A 15,537-nucleotide genomic window follows, 5' to 3' on the forward strand; every position below is an offset into this window, starting at 1 on the left:
GGCTCCTTCATTTTTCCCAGAAGCTCTATTTCAGCAACATTTTCATTTATAAGGCACTATTCACTTAAGAAATGGCTACAGGAAAAATATTTTTTTGCAGCACCAGGACTCCCTCTAGTGTTACTACAGCCAGGCTCTTTGGGGCACTGCAGGTTTGTGTTTGCTTTTAATTAAGACTACGGAACATACATCCATAACTTCTTTATATCTGCGATGTTAAGAAGCTTTGGTCCAGTGCTCCCTGCTCCCCCCCCCCGCCCCCCCCCCGCCCCCGAAATCCAAGTTGAATATTCACCATCTGATATACTGTTAAATTAAAATTAAGATGTCAAATTAAAATGCCATTTTAATGCAATAAATGTTGGGTTACTACTGCTTTATCTAAAGACTATTCTTTTCTTCTATTTAGCTGGAGATATTTACATTATTAGTGCAGGATGGCACCCAACTGCTTGCAGCCATCGTTCGATCTTCACCATCAGAATTATCCAGGGATGTCTTCTGAGTGTTTGTCTCTTATCCACAACAGTAATTTCAGTATAATTTAACCAAAACCAAAGAAGTCTGACAGAAGTTGTTTCAAAACATGTGGAGAGGTTTTTTGTTGTTATAAATTGGTTGAAAGCCTATGGGAATCCTAAGCAAGTCTCGGCTGTAGCAGCAATTGCAAATTTGGTTGAAAATTGAATAGAAACTAATCTCTACGTGGCTTCCAGTACCACATGAAAGTCCTTTCTTCTCAGTTTAACATTTCTTCAAGCAAATCCAATAAAAAGAAACTGATGTGTAGTGCATTATAGTGGTCAGTAATGTCATGCATTCTGCTTTAACTAATAGACTGATAGGCTGTCAGATGCAAACAAGCAGAACCCCATTGTTAACAGGAAAGAATCTCTCAACTAGTTGAATGATTTTTCACATTTGCACACATGTACTTAGCGCTGAGGTCAACTACTGGATATGCAGATGACATACAGAAAGAATCCTACAGAGGAGGAAGAAAGAACACAAACCAGGACATTTTACATCCTGGATTTCTGCCTTTCTGACCACATGACCAGGATTTATTGTTTATTTATTTATTCTCCACCCAGCCTGTGATTTTTCTTGGGGTTGCCCTGTCTCAGGTGCAGGACCTTGCACTTGGCCTTCTTGAACTTCATGAGGTTTGCATGGGCCCACCTCTCCAGCCTGCCAAGGCCCCTGTGGATGGCATCCCTTCCCTCCAGCGTGTCGATGGCACCACACAGCTTGGTGTTGTCAGCAAACTTGCTGAGGGTGCACTCAGTCCCACTGGCCATGTTGCTGACAAAGGTGTTAAGCAGTGCTGGTCCCAGCACTGATCCCTGAGCAACGCCACTCCTCATTGATCTCCCCTTGGACATCAAACCGTTGACCACAACCCTTTGAGTACGACCATCCACATTATTCACCACCCTTATCCACTGAGTGGTGCACCCAGGAAATCCACGTCTCTCCAGTTCAGAGACAAGGATGTTGTGCAGGACACTGTTAAAAGCTTTGTACAAGTCCAAGTATGTTGTCAGTTGCTCTTCCCTCATCTGATTTTAAATGAAATTTCCTGTATTTCAGTTTCTGCCCATTAGCTTTTGTTCTTTCACTGGATACCTCTAAGAAGTCCTGCTCCCCCTTCTTCACATGCTCCCATCACCTCTTCAAAGACACTGATGAGATCCCCCTGAGCCTTCTCTTCTCCAGACTGAATAAGCCCAGCTCTGTCAGAGTGGATAGCTTTTCTTTGGTTGAGAGGTAATTTTGAAATGAGCATACTAAAAAGAAGATTACTTTGTTAAAGGAATATATCTGTGTTGTGGTTTAACCCTGGCTGGCAACCAAGTACCACACAGCCACTTGTTCACTCTCCTTCACCCAGAAGGGTGGGGAAGGGAATCGGAAAGGAATGTAAAACTCAAGGGTTGAGATAAGAACAATTTAATGGGTAAAGCAAAAGCTGCACATGCGAGCAAAGCAAAGCAAGGAATTCATTCACCACTTCCCATGGGCAGGTAGGTGTTTGGCCATCCCCAGGAAAGCCAGGCTCCATCACGTGTAACGGTTACTCAGGAAGACAAACGCCATAATGGCAAATGTCCCTCCCTTCCTTCTTCTTATTCCAGTTTATATACTCAGCATGACGTCATATGGTATGGAACACCATCCCGTCCCAGTCTCCCATGCCCCTCCAGCCCTCTCCCTGGCAGGGCCTGAGAAACTGAAAAGTCCTTGACTTAGTATAAATGTTACCTTACCCAGCAACAACTAAAACCATCAGTGTGTTATCAGCATTGTTCTCACCCAAATCCAGAACACAGCACAGTACTAGCTACTAAGAAAAAAATTAACTCTTTCCCAGCTGAAACCAAGATAATTAGTTCAGTGAATGCTGAATTACTCATTAAGGTTACATACAACATATTAACCGACTGATTAATTTTTTGTGACTGTACTGGTGTAGCTACAATGTGGAATAGATTTTAAGTTTCACATACCCTAAAATAAAGGCATCATATTCCCAAATTTCATCTTATGCCATGAATCACGAAGTATTTTTTGAAAAGGTATTTTTCTTTTTCACAACAGTTTGGTAGCTTACTATCCAGTGTGGTACCTCCAACCACATTACTCATTAGTTTCCCCCTTCTCTAAACTCAGACCTCCAGCTGGGGACCCTATCCAGTGCAGAAGCGCACCTTGCTTGCATGGTGTCCTGCACGTGGCTGCACCAAGCTTGCACGTGATACTGTGGCTCTAGCACTCCCTTTCCCACTGTCTCTGCATTTAGCCCCCAAACACCTCATAAGTATGGGATACTCCCATTTACCTACCTCCCGCCTCTCATCCAAGCACCTTGCTGCAGCATTTTTTTCCTGAGGTGGTTTTGAATATTACTTCCCAAGGCCTATGGTGCAAGTGATGCACAAGATGATGTCTCTCCTGGGGGACATCCATGGCAAAACTCTGCACAGGGTTAGGGAAGCCCAGTACTCCTAGGTGTGGATAGGTTAAGTCATCCCTGAGCAACACATGAATTTTTCCCCAGGCTTCCCCGCTGCAGCACAGTTTTGCTGCCATACACCTGGAGGTCTGCTTTTCCAGCCTCAGTCATGTCATCTATTGTTATTCCACGTGAAAAGCCTTTTTTGTCCTTCTTGTTCACATCCTAGACTGCTGCTTTTTTACAACTCCTTCTTCAGGTTTTCACAAATCTTCTTCGAGTGCCAGCCTGAAGAGAATGAAGTTATTAGGCCTCTGCCTAAGTTTATTAGGCCTCTGCCTATGAAATATTTAATAAAGCTGTTAAGTGATATCTGGGTGAAGATCACTCCCCGTGATTTCCCTCTTGGCACAGATCCCCCTTCCCACCATGTACATTATTCTAAAAATATAAAGACAGCAAAGCTTTGCCAAACATTGCTGAGGAAAATCTGGACTAAATGATGACTGCAAACCTCAAAGGAAGAGAAGAACCAGACGGCTGACCCAGAAAAGAGATTAATTTTTCTTCATTCTGCAGTTTTGGATTATTAACTCGGCTGTTTGCTCTGCTTGCTTAGTGTCAGATTTCATGTCAGAAATTCCAGTCCTATGTGTAAGGGAGTAACAACTTCAAAAAAAACCCAACAAAAACCCAACCTGTTGAGACACATTGCAGTGCACCCTGCCAGCTGATAACATCAGAGAAAATTTTATGCCTGCAAGGCTGTTCCTGGCACGGATGATGTATGTGACTGGAGGCATGTCTGCATATTTGAACTAAGTACAGAAAGTGGGTTATACACAAATGGTTCAAGTGTGCTCTTTAAAACATTTTCTGAAGTCAGGCTTGGTGCTTTTGACCACAGGACACCAACAGTGAGGTGTGAAATACAGAGCCTTGTTTAATTTAGGTCCCTGTACTGGTTATAATTCTCTGAGATTTTGCTCCTGATGCTTTGTCTACCTGCTACACGTTTCTTCCATAGAGAAGTATGATGTATTTCCTTACACACACTATGCAAAGATTACAAGGGCTGGAGCTGCTCCAGCCGCGAAAGGGGCAGGAACGCTTTCGGGGTACCTCGGAGCAGCCCCCTCCAGCCGACATTCAGGCCGCCCAGAGGTGGCACAGCGGGCGAATGACTGACAACAGCTGTAGGCGACACCTGGGCAGCTCCCCTGTGGAAACAACAGCCGAGAGGGGAGCCGGGCCTGCTCCCAGGGCAAGCGGCCGAGGGGCGCCCGAGACCCTCCCTCCTCAGAGGTCTGCAAAATGTGAGCAACCAAACCCCGAGCGGCCTGGCCCGGCCGCCCCGCACGGCTCACGGCGGACGTGCCCGCCGCTGTGCGAGGTGGCGCCCCGCGGGCCCCCGCGCCTTGCGCGCTGCCGCGGGAACCCGCCGGGCAGGGCTGGGCGGCGGCTCCCGCAGCGGCCCCTGTGCCTGGGGAAGGCGCCCAGCCCCGTCCCGCGTCCCGGGCCGGTGCTCCTGGCGCGGGGGGCGGGCCGCGGGAGCAGCTGCGCTGTGACGGGGAGGGAAGAGGCCGTCTCCGGGCGGCGGGCAGGGAGCGCCGGGCCGGCAGCGGGCCGGGCGGTGACGCTCTCCCGCCGCTCCTCAGGGCCGGCGGTGCGTGCCCGGTCGGGCCGTGGCTCCGGCCCCGCCGCCGCAGCGGCATGGCGGGTGGGCGGGGGGCCGGCGTCCCCGCCGCCTTGCTGCTGCCGGCGCTGCTGCTGGCCGCCAGCCGGCCGGCCCTCACAGGTAGGGCTGCCCGCGGGGCGCCGCCATGGCGGGGGGCGCCGCTGACCGGCGGGCCGGGCACCGGAAGGCACCTGCGCCGGGCGGGGGGAGGGGTGGCCAGGAACTGGCGGACCGGCAGCCCCCGGCGCGGTGCGGGGAGGCGCCCCGGGGCCGGACCGGGCAGGGCCTCCCGCCGCGGGCTGTGCACCGGTGGCGCCGCGAACGGGAGCGGCCCGCCCGGGGGGTGCCCCGCTGCCCCGGCCCGGCGGAGGGAGGCCCGGCGGGCAGCACCGTGGGCCCGGTCCTGGGGCCGGCGGCCCCGGCGGGTGAGGCCCAGCAGCGGCCGCAGCCCCCGGCCGTGTGGCGGGAGCCGCGGAGCCGGACGGGGGCGGGCTGCGCGGGGGGCTGAGCCTCGCCGCTCTCGGCGGGGGCCGCTGGAAGCGGCCCGGCAAGGGGCTGGGACAGCAGGCGTCCCGGTGGCGGCGTGGGTGTCCCCTCCCTGCGAAGTGGTGGCCGAGCCTGCCAGTTGCGTTTGAGCCTGTGTGGATGCCCGTTTCCCCGCCTGCCGTGGAGATGCTGGGGCTTGACGTAGCTACACTTTATAATAAACAAACAAAACCCAAGCAACGTGGGTGAAAACCCTTTTTTTCTTTTTACAGTCGTAACTGTGGTATGTCACAAGGAAAGTGCTAAGGCACGTGCAAGAATATTCCCTGATTCCTTCCCTTGCTTTGGTGTGGGTGTGAGCTAGCCACCCTGATGTTAGGTGTCAGCCAGCAGCTGCAGATATGTTTTTTGGCATCCAAATTTAGCAGTCTTATATCTGGCTATCCAGACATACCAGGGGCCTGCAGCTCTCACTGGGGGTGATGCACGCTAAGGTGTAGGTCTTGGGTGGTCACCAAAACCATTAGGACAGCCAAAGCTTCAGCTGGAAATGTCTTTTGCTTCTTCTTGTGATGTATCTTCAGGTAAATTATAATTACAGCATCAAATACTGGTAATCAAGTTTATTATTTAAACACCTTTTTAAAATAATGGACCAGCAGAAATTCTTTTTCTTACTCTTTGCAATCCCATGTGACATGAACCAGTTGCTGTAACTCCCTTTCATTAGAGATGTCAAGTGTCTTGTCAGTTTCTATGATTGTATGGTGGCTGTTTTCACTAGATGAGAAGACTAGTTAGAAATTAACTCCTAATATTTCATTGTAACTTTAAAAAATAATTTTCAGTTCTTCAGAGGTTAATGAAGGCTGAATTGGTAGTTTTTCTTGCAGAATTAATTTTAGATATTACAAGTGAGGTCTGCTTCTCTTGTCTTTTTGTGAGATAATTTCAATGTGTGGTGCTCTAAGTGATGTTCTCACTGGTTTTGTGAACAAAAAAGTCTGTGTACAGGTGGATTTTTTTATTGCTTATAGAGATGTGTCAGGGCTGTCAATGACGACAGGGAGATCTGATTGTCACTGGAATTTTTCTGGTAATAGTAGCATTGTCTTAAATGTTATGACAAAGGGTTTTGTTGTTGATTTTGAAATTGTGAAGCTGACATACTACTTTATGCCTCGCCATTGCAGTAGCATCCTTCATCCCCAGCATGGCATGCAGTGCAAGGCAAAGCCAGAGCCAGTGGGTACATTTGCAAACTGCAAGGTAGGGGTATCTGCAGTGCAACCTGCTCTTGCGTGTTCTAACCTAGGCGCGTCCATGCAGAATGCTCAGGCTGAGCTGGTGTCTACCAGGTGAGCTTGTTAATTCCAGCTCTCCCATCTTACTCCAGCTCCTGCTATAACTATGGCTGTACCCAGAGACAGAGAGGCCGTGCTCCCAAAAAGTCTTAAGAGTGAAATAGCAAATCAGTTGAAGGCTGGAAGGGGACACCCGCCTCCCCCCCCCCCCCCCCCCCCAAACTAACAGCTTCTTATAGGCAATGAATTGAAATTAGTTGTTAAGTGGTTTTCCTGAGTGTGATTCTATGGTAGAACCAGAACTTCATGTCAGCTCTGTTCACTTGACTACAAGACTTATCTTTTATCTGGAAATCACAAAATCATAGACAGTTTTGGGTGGAAGGGACCTTTAAACATCATCTTGACTGGTATGTGAAGTGTTTGTAGATGCAACACAAGGATGTTCCTTACTGTGTACATTTTAGGTGAGTGTAAGAGGCATACAAACTCATAGTGTTTGATTTATCCACAAAATCTCACTGTAGGTCCTACACTGAGAAAGTGTGAATCAGCCCTGAGAATTCACTTTTGAATAACGGTTACATTACCCTTAAGGGGCTAGTGAGTCTGGCAGCTCCCTTTTCGACTTCCATCTTTTCCTATGCCCCTTATGTGCTGTTAACATCATCTGCTACTGGCTTTAGATAGAGAACGAAGATGAAAGTAGTTTTTTCGTCACAAGTGGGTTATTTTGGTTCTTTATTTTCTGTCTGTCATTTTGCTACATTATTTCCACCTTTTGTCCTTGTAGCAAAGCTTCATTAATCAAAGTCCTGTTTTGTGAGATATCAGCACTGTGTTTTGGAGAGTGTAAGATCTGTAAGCAAACCGTATTACCTAAGGTAGTTTGTGGTAACCGGTAGTGCTTTTCAGCCTCACCAATTGAATCTGATCATATCTGTGATGCAGTAAGTACTGAGTTAAAAAAGGAACATTCAAAATATTCCATCTAGCTGTAAGAGAAAATTAAGAAGCTGTGAGTGCATTTTTGTTTATGAGGATATATTTTCTGTAGGTTTATTTCCCCCAGGTGACAATATTAATTGCTGCTGAGTCAGACTGAAAGGACGTTCACTTTTTCCTCCCCCTACAACAGTGAGAGGCATTGAGATCCACTGTGTGAGGGTAGTCTTCATTTCGTCATGCTCATGAAGTTCTAGACTTTATGGACTTTGAAGTACTAACTAGTTTTAACGGACAGTCACCCAGACTGTAAGATTTTCTAACAGGAGGTGAGGTTTCAATGAGAAACTTGGGAAAAATGAGCTAGCAATGTGATTCTTCACTGCTGTTCAGAAACAAAAAAGCAAATATGAAATTACTTTTAGGAAAGTAATTGCTGTGAAATTTTATTTTCTGACTGCTAGTTTGAGCTTTGAATTGCCAGAACTGATCATCTTGATTTCTAGAATATGCAGTTCCAGATGACTCCATGAAACCCATGGCAATTTATTTTACTATTTGCATTATATTTTAAAAGACAGTGATTTTTATCACTGATGTGCTATGAAGTATACACAGACCTTTCCAAAGTTCCAACAAAATGTTCCCATGTAAGGTATTTTGCCTGAAAGAATTATTTTTCCGTTAGGACAGCTTCATATGATGAATTCTTTTTATCCTATCTTCATAGCATCTTTTTCATACCACTTGGATAAGGCTTTTTTTTAGAAGCTTTAGTATAAATTATTCCCTCTTAAAGTAATTGTATTTAAGTGCTAGAACCCAGTATCTGTTTCTCCAAAATATTTCTATTTACTCTAAATTTAGGATTCTGCTATAATTACAATGATTTGAAACATTACTGGCAGATTCAAGGTGAAAGAAGGAAATACAACTGGATAGGGAAATAAATGTGCAAATCACAAACTGTTGGAACAAACGCTTGCAGCATGTGAATCACTTCAGCTCATTTGTTCTGATAAATGGTTCCAGCAAAGTTCCTCAGTACAGAACTGAAACATGCTAAAACTACAAACTTTTGTAGGAGCAGAGTCAGTATTTGTGTAACTAGGGAATTCACTTTGCAGAGGACTGACAGCTCTTTTGGTGGTGCAGTGATTGAAGTCTTGGATCTGGGTGCAAAGCTCTGTTAGCTGGAAGGAGCTAGAGAAATGGTCTGTTTCTGTGGGACAGCTCTAAGCATGTTTGTAGTGCAGAATGTGAGTCCATGCGGTAATTGTAAATGTATTCTTTTTTTCTGGCGGAGTACTGATAAAAGCTTGTTACATTTGGTACCTGGAATTTGGTACTCTTTCACTAAGGTTCTCTCTCTTTTTAGTCTGTCTCCAGTTGTGCTGTACAATCAGAGTAAACAAGGCTTATCAAAGTTATTAATATCACAACAGCTTATTTATATTTGGTATTAACAGGCTCTGAACACTTGTTTCCATCACTCAAATTCTATACCAAGGGAGACCCTTCCTATTATATTTATGTTGGAGGTTGTGTACTTGTTTTTCCTGTGGTTAAGGGGAACAGTTAGGACCTGCATCTTCATCCATTGGAACCTGCTTATTTTATCTTAGTTACAACAGGTGCTATTTAGGATTCAGGGTATCTCTCATTGTTTGCCTAGCATTTAGTGCATGAGGACTCTTAATGAGGCTTCAAGCTGTACTTTCATATAGCCTGAAGGTATTTTTACTATATGGAAACCTGCCTTCACCTCTAGATTGCACAACCCTTCCACCTCTCACTGGAGCACCCTAAAAGTGGTGGTAGCATAAAAGAAATGTATCAGTATGAAAAACTGCTGTGCTGTTTTGAGAAGGGAGGGACAAAGGTTGAGAGGAAAGACAAAGTTATACCACTTCGGTTTCTCTACAGCCTTGAAGTGAGCTCTCAGAGAATGTGCCTATAGTCTAATATTAGTGTGAAAAAGCTTTGCTCTCCTAAAGGAGATGTCACACCTTTTTCACTAACCACAAGGAGAAGCGGACTGCACTTTTAGCCAGGGCTTCTACTTGAACATCTAAAATAGCAGAGTCAAAAAAATACCTGAATTTTTCAACAGACAGAAAACCACTGTTTGGCAGATTAATATTAATCTGAGCTACCTGTGCCAGCTGATTTCTGTTCCTGTTATACTTTTGCGAAAGAGCTGCAGGGGACAAAATCTTTAGGGTGCATATCTCAGCTGAACTATGGGAAGCTTATTAATTCAGATACCTGAAACAGATGTTGCTTCTAGATACACTAGAGGTGATGCAGCCAGGACCTCACCAGTCACACCTTATGGTTTATGCACTTGTTGCACTTTGAGTATGCTGTTAAGATGGATGAATTAACCTTTAATTTGACTTTGCATTTTTCACATAGAAAGATAAGTACCTTTATTTTCTTGAAGGGACATTGTATGAATGGAGTACCTTGGGAGGGGTGTGCTTCAACCTTTAGCCGATCAGGCCCTTCTTGGTGTTTGGGGCTCTTAGATGCCAATACACCGTAGGACAGCAGTAGATGGTGAGATAACAGGTTCAAAACTGGTGAATGTGATCCCCGCCCCCCTTTCTTTTTAATTCATTTTTATACAGCCAGCCTGTAGACCTCACTGGTACGGATTATTAGTGAAGCCACTACATGACTACAGTCATCGTCTTTCCATTGAACAGCAAAAAAGCAAAAAAACCTCTCCTGGCATGGCAGTTCTGGAGTTTGAAGAGGATCCTGACCTGCATACATGGGCTATGTTAGACGTAGTCCTTTACTTTTGTGATTTTACCTTTAATGACTAAGTAGTGTAATAGATTGCATGACTCCCCTGCCTCTACCCTCCCTGTCCTGTAAAACAAGTCATATATTATTGTTTTCGCAGCAAATTAGCACACTACATGGGAACAGTTTGTCTGAGCAGCAGTAAATTTGTGGCCTAATTATGACATTTATTGTAGTATTGAAACCAGAAGGCCAATATTTTATGTATTAATAGTAAAAAAATGCTTTTGTCTACATCAGAAGGATTCAGGATGTCCAAATACACTTTTAAGTGTTATCTGCGTTGTTTTTCCTTACGCTATAGGCTTCTGGCCAAAGCATTATCTTTAAAGGGCCCAGACACCGGTACATTCTGAACATTTTGAAGATGAAACCATTGTCCAAATACTCTCTTACATGGGAACTATGTAATTTTTCTTTTTTGTTTGAAGATCAGATTAATATTTCATATTAAATATTTCATATAAAAGGGTGGATATTAGGGGCAGGGAAGTGACCTGCTAAAATCTCTCTCTTTCTTTTTTTCACCTGGCTTGAATGTAAAAACCTGTATGGATTACGTAAGTATGAAAATCTTTCTGGGTTACTGATTCAGGTACAGTAGGGAAAGCCTTTCCATATTACTTCCTTTGGAAAAAAAGGTGTAGAAAGGATCCAAATAAGGGAAGGATTGATATATGGGGACCTTTGGCTGTTTCCTGTCCACAGTGGAGACCAAAAGAAGTTGAGCAGACTTGAAGTCTGCATTGAATTGCTTCCAGTTATGAAATGAGTATGGAATTGTGATCCTGGGGTCACTGTTCTTACTTATGATCCCTGTGCATTGCTGAGAAGATTCATAATCGAGTCTGAAGTGAGAAATACTGACAGAAAAAATGTGAAAAAGGAAAAAAAATAATTATTTCAGTTAGCTGTTTAGTGTTTTGTTTTCGGATGAATGTGCGTAGCTCATGATAACTGTGGTGAGTCTGAGGTTGGTTTCTTGTAGGTAGATTTCTGGGGTTGTTAGTTTTGGCAACAGAGAAGAGACAAGGTTTTTATCGCTTTGCACTTTGGTGAGTACAGAAGTCAGTAGAAAAATTATTTTGAGTGTGTTGGTTGAATTTGATGAGCTTTTTAATGCTAGCGAATGAAAGCTGAACAAAAGGATAAAATGGAAGCCTAATGCCACCACTAGATGACAAGTGAAGAACTTTTTGCTCTGTGATTATGAAGGCTTTTGCTGTGCCTGGCCTGGTTTATTGTAGTTACTTCTAAGAGGGATGTTGTGGACAGATCTGATTAGCAATCTTCAGTAAAATTACTTGAAACAAATCTTTCAGAACTTACACTTCCCATAGAAATGCTGTCTGTTATGATGGAAATAATGGAAGGGATTTATAACCGCAGCGTGGTATTTCTAGTCAGAGTTGAGGGTTGGCTCTAAGGGCTAAGAGAGATGAGGATCACAAATTAACCAGTAACTCAGGTTGAATGGATCTTTAAATCAGCATCCCAAGTGCTTATGCCTCTATTTCTTTGAGCCTTTGTGTGTATGTATCCATGTCCATGAAAGGATGTTATAGCTGACTCTTCTCAGCTGCTTCTACCCATCTTTTCCCTTTGAGACACAGAGCTGTTATGGAATAGGTTATCTGCCCAGGTACTCCAAAGGAACCGTTCCCTGTGTGATAGGCTGAATTCACCTGTTCCAGTAGCAAGGGAGCTTCAAGACAGGTACTGTTGGTTGAGCTCCACATACGTTCCATAATGGTGTAATTAACATCAGATGGTCCATGGTAAAATGTCCCCTTTTCAAAAGCTGTGGCACCAGATTCATTTTGAGGTCACTTCATAATACAGTTTCAGTCAGAAATAATTCTCAAAGAGTCTGTTCTAGAGGAACTTGATTCCTATACTATAATAACATGCTGCTTGGTTTGCTGGGTACTGAAGCAGAAATCACACCAAAGCACTGTAGGTGGTCTTGGCACAAGATCTTATTTAGTGCTGGGTCAGTGCCTAGGCTGATGTTGATCTTCCTGCTGCACCTTCAGTGATGGATTCTGACGCTGAAGTGTTGTGTGGAAGGCAGAAGCTTTAAGTCAAGTTTCTTTTTTCTTTTTCAGGAAATTCATGTATAGTATAAACACCAAACTGTTTCCCAGTGGCACACTGCAAAATATTGACTCTGCAACTGTGTTTCTAGTTATTCTAAGTTGCTCTTAACAATCCATGGATAAATTTATCTTTCTGCTCAGTTGCTTCCCCAAAAATCCAGTGTTTTTTCCCCACATATTTGAGTCTAATGAAAATATGGTATCTTTAAAAGTGGTTTTCAAGTTTCAAAGTTATAATGAAGTCTCTTACTTGTCAGTTCCGTAGGGGTGCTAGGATGTAACGTAGCAAAATGAATGTAACTGTTTCTTGAAGTCTCAGTAGGGTGAGGAGAAGGGTCTGTCTTCTTGAGGTGAAACCTTCTTGTACCTATAACATACTGAAGTTCTGATGTTACTACAGTGACTGAAGGAAATGAAGTAATCTTTTGATGAAGACAGGTTATTTCAGACAGTTAGGTTATGCTTCCTGTGACTTTCAGGAAGAAATCATCTCTGTGCCTCATTTGCTGAGATGGAGGTCAGGAGACTCCTCTCCCTTACCTGTGTTATTGGGTCCAAAGCTCTATAGGGTAGGGACAATCTCCTGTAGTCCATCTATATGATAGATAGAACAGTAACAGTCCTATCCACTGCCATAATATGAATTTACTGTAACATAAAAATTAAAAACATTTAACCTGTGTTCTGGCCTATTAGTAAAAATCCATCCTCACTGAGACTGGGCGTTTGTCTCTAGTTCTGTTATTCCAATACTTGCTTTAAAAGGCAGGACTTTATTAACCCCACAGTAATAAAATTTCTATATACAACAAGTGGCATTGGTTCTCTTACTGTATAGATTTTAATGGAAGAACTGTAAGGTATTTTAGAGCTACTTGATGAAACTTATTTTATGCTAGAAGTAAATTGGTGGGGAAGAACTCCTTTTTGTTCAACTTGGAACTAGTTTTTCTATGTGCAGTGGTGACCCTTCCTTTGCAAGAAATATGTGTACTTCAGTAATCTAAAGTCTTCCCTATGTTTCTCTGGGGACTTTATATAACACACTATTAGATAGCTTTTGGCTGTGGGGTTTGCTGAAATCTTATTCCTGGGAAAGAATTTTTATGTATACTACATCAAATTTTTAGATACTATTAATGATTGTTTCATGAAACAGCTAGTTAATGAGACCTTTGATTTGGTACTCTGTAATGTGCAGAATCCAGTTTAAGAGTCTGAGTTAAAACCACACTTTGTAAGAGTCATCAGAGTGTGTTAGATTCAGCAGAGGGACAGCTGATGTAGACACTGGAACAATTAAACCTCGGAAGTCCTCTGCGGTTATGCTTAATTTTAAAAACTGTGTTGAAATAAGAAAGTTGTCTCAGAATGAAGCTAAAATCTGCAAAATAAATACTTAACTGGTGGCATCCTTAAAGAGTTGTGTCCAGAAAAACTGAAAGATCAGAAACCCTGGCAGATGTAATGTGGAAATAGACAGGGCTGAAAAAAAAAAACCCAACAGGTCAAAGATCAGCTAGCTGAAGGAATCAAAGCTTTTACTAAATCCTTCTTAAATACATCAAGAACAAAAACCCTGCAGAGGGTCTGTGCAGCCAGTTGATTAAGTTATCAGTATAAAAGCAGCACTCAGAAAGGGCATGACTGCTGCAGAGAAGCTAAATGAAATGGTGTTCACTGCTAATTGGGAAGATTCCCAAACTGAAATTCCTTTTTTCTGGGGGGAATGAGAGGGGTTGACCTAAAAAAACCTCAGGGATGAAATTGCTTACTTGCTAAGGGTAATAACTAATCTCATGCTGTAAAATTCCTGGGTGCATGGAATCCTGGAGGGCAGCAAATTTTATGCCGGTGTAAAACGAGAATGAGCAGGGGACTGTAAACCTGACATCCATACCATTCAAATTTATAGATTTATTTAAAGATAAGTTCTGCTGTACAAACCTCTTGGTGTTTTCTTGATGGGGGTGGGTAAGGTGGCTATGATTTAGATTCCCAAAAAGGCTTTTGGTAAAATTCGTCATCAAAGGCTTTTGAGCAGCTATTGGATAGGAGTGCAGGTCACTGTATATTAAGTAATGGATTAAAAGATAGGAGAAGGGGGTAAATGATTTTTTTTTTTTTTTCTGGTAGGAGTTTTTGAAGATTTGGTCTTGGGATCTGGGCTGTTCAGTGTAGTAATAATGGGGATATTAAAGGCAGTGAGTAGTCAAATGAGAAAGTTTGCTAGTCTAACTGTTCTTCAAGGCAGAAACTTCAAGGCAGAGGGGAGAAGGGAGTGAAGGAGGTGTGTACCAAACTGAGTGACTGGCCAACAGGGCAGCAGGGTTAGTTGGAGGTTGCATACAGGAAACAAGAGGGCACTTCAGCCTGGAAAAGAGATGGATGAATATAGGAAAAAAATCACAGATAGCAGGAGACCTGTGGGTCTTCTCATTAGAGATGACAGAGGATGTCTGTGATGGAGATGTAAAAGCATGTTGTAGATGAAGATGTTTCTTTCCAAAGAGAAACTAGAGGAGTACTTCAGAGGTAAATCCTTTGGCAGCTGCAAAATACACCAACTATGACAAGCTCAGGAAAACACCTGAAACAAATAATTGGAAGAATTTTTGAAGGGAAGTATTAAATATGATTGCATTGTTCTTCTGATTCTCTGTCATCACTGTTGGAGGTAGGATACTGGACTATATTCATGGCTTGTCCATACGAGCATGGCCATTGTGCTTTTATCCAGTTGCTTGGACTGGTGAATTTGGTATCTGAGATCTATTTTCATTCATACATAATTAAGTATATGGAGAGTTAATGTAAGGGTTTTTTATTTATTTGGCTGTAGATAAGAAAAAGATATTTTTTTTGTGTGACTAAATCTCCTGTTTATTTTCCTTTCTTTCAGTATCATTTTATGGTGATAGCTTTGTGGAGTTGAGCATGACAGAAGCATCCTCTCAGACATCCTTACAGTTGCGGTTTCGAACAAGCAAGGCACATGGACTGCTTTTTCTTGCAGCTGGGAAGAAGGATTATTGTTTAATGGAGCTACGTGCAGGAAATGTTCAGGTGTGGTTTATGACTATAGCTAAAAACATATGTGTAGCCTGTATTGTTTAGTATTTTTCTTTAAGCTGTTATCTATAACAATTCTCAAAGTTTGTTTTAAAAAAATTGAAAAATCACATAATTGATAATTTCAAAATATTGTATTTATTTCTTACTCTCATAGTTATTAAAAGTGGCCTTTAAGAGCCT

At 43.2% G+C, this 15,537-nt stretch overlaps 1 protein-coding gene across 1 annotated transcript in view; it reads left to right on the forward strand.

The window, feature by feature from the left end:
- Positions 1-4,560: 4,560 nt before the first annotated feature.
- The window catches only part of LOC101915238 (chondroitin sulfate proteoglycan 4-like), a 44,449-nt gene continuing 33,472 nt past the window's right edge, over positions 4,561-15,537 (forward strand). Inside the window, exons 1-2 of the mRNA XM_055791400.1 lie at positions 4,561-4,754; positions 15,185-15,348. Of these exons, the coding sequence (XP_055647375.1) occupies positions 4,670-4,754; positions 15,185-15,348 (249 nt within the window). The 5' untranslated portion in view covers positions 4,561-4,669. The remainder of the gene's footprint in view (positions 4,755-15,184; positions 15,349-15,537) is intronic.

The sequence above is a fragment of the Falco peregrinus genome, chromosome Z (genome assembly GCF_023634155.1).
Source record: "Falco peregrinus isolate bFalPer1 chromosome Z, bFalPer1.pri, whole genome shotgun sequence".
NCBI classification, from domain to species: Eukaryota; Metazoa; Chordata; class Aves; order Falconiformes; family Falconidae; genus Falco; species Falco peregrinus.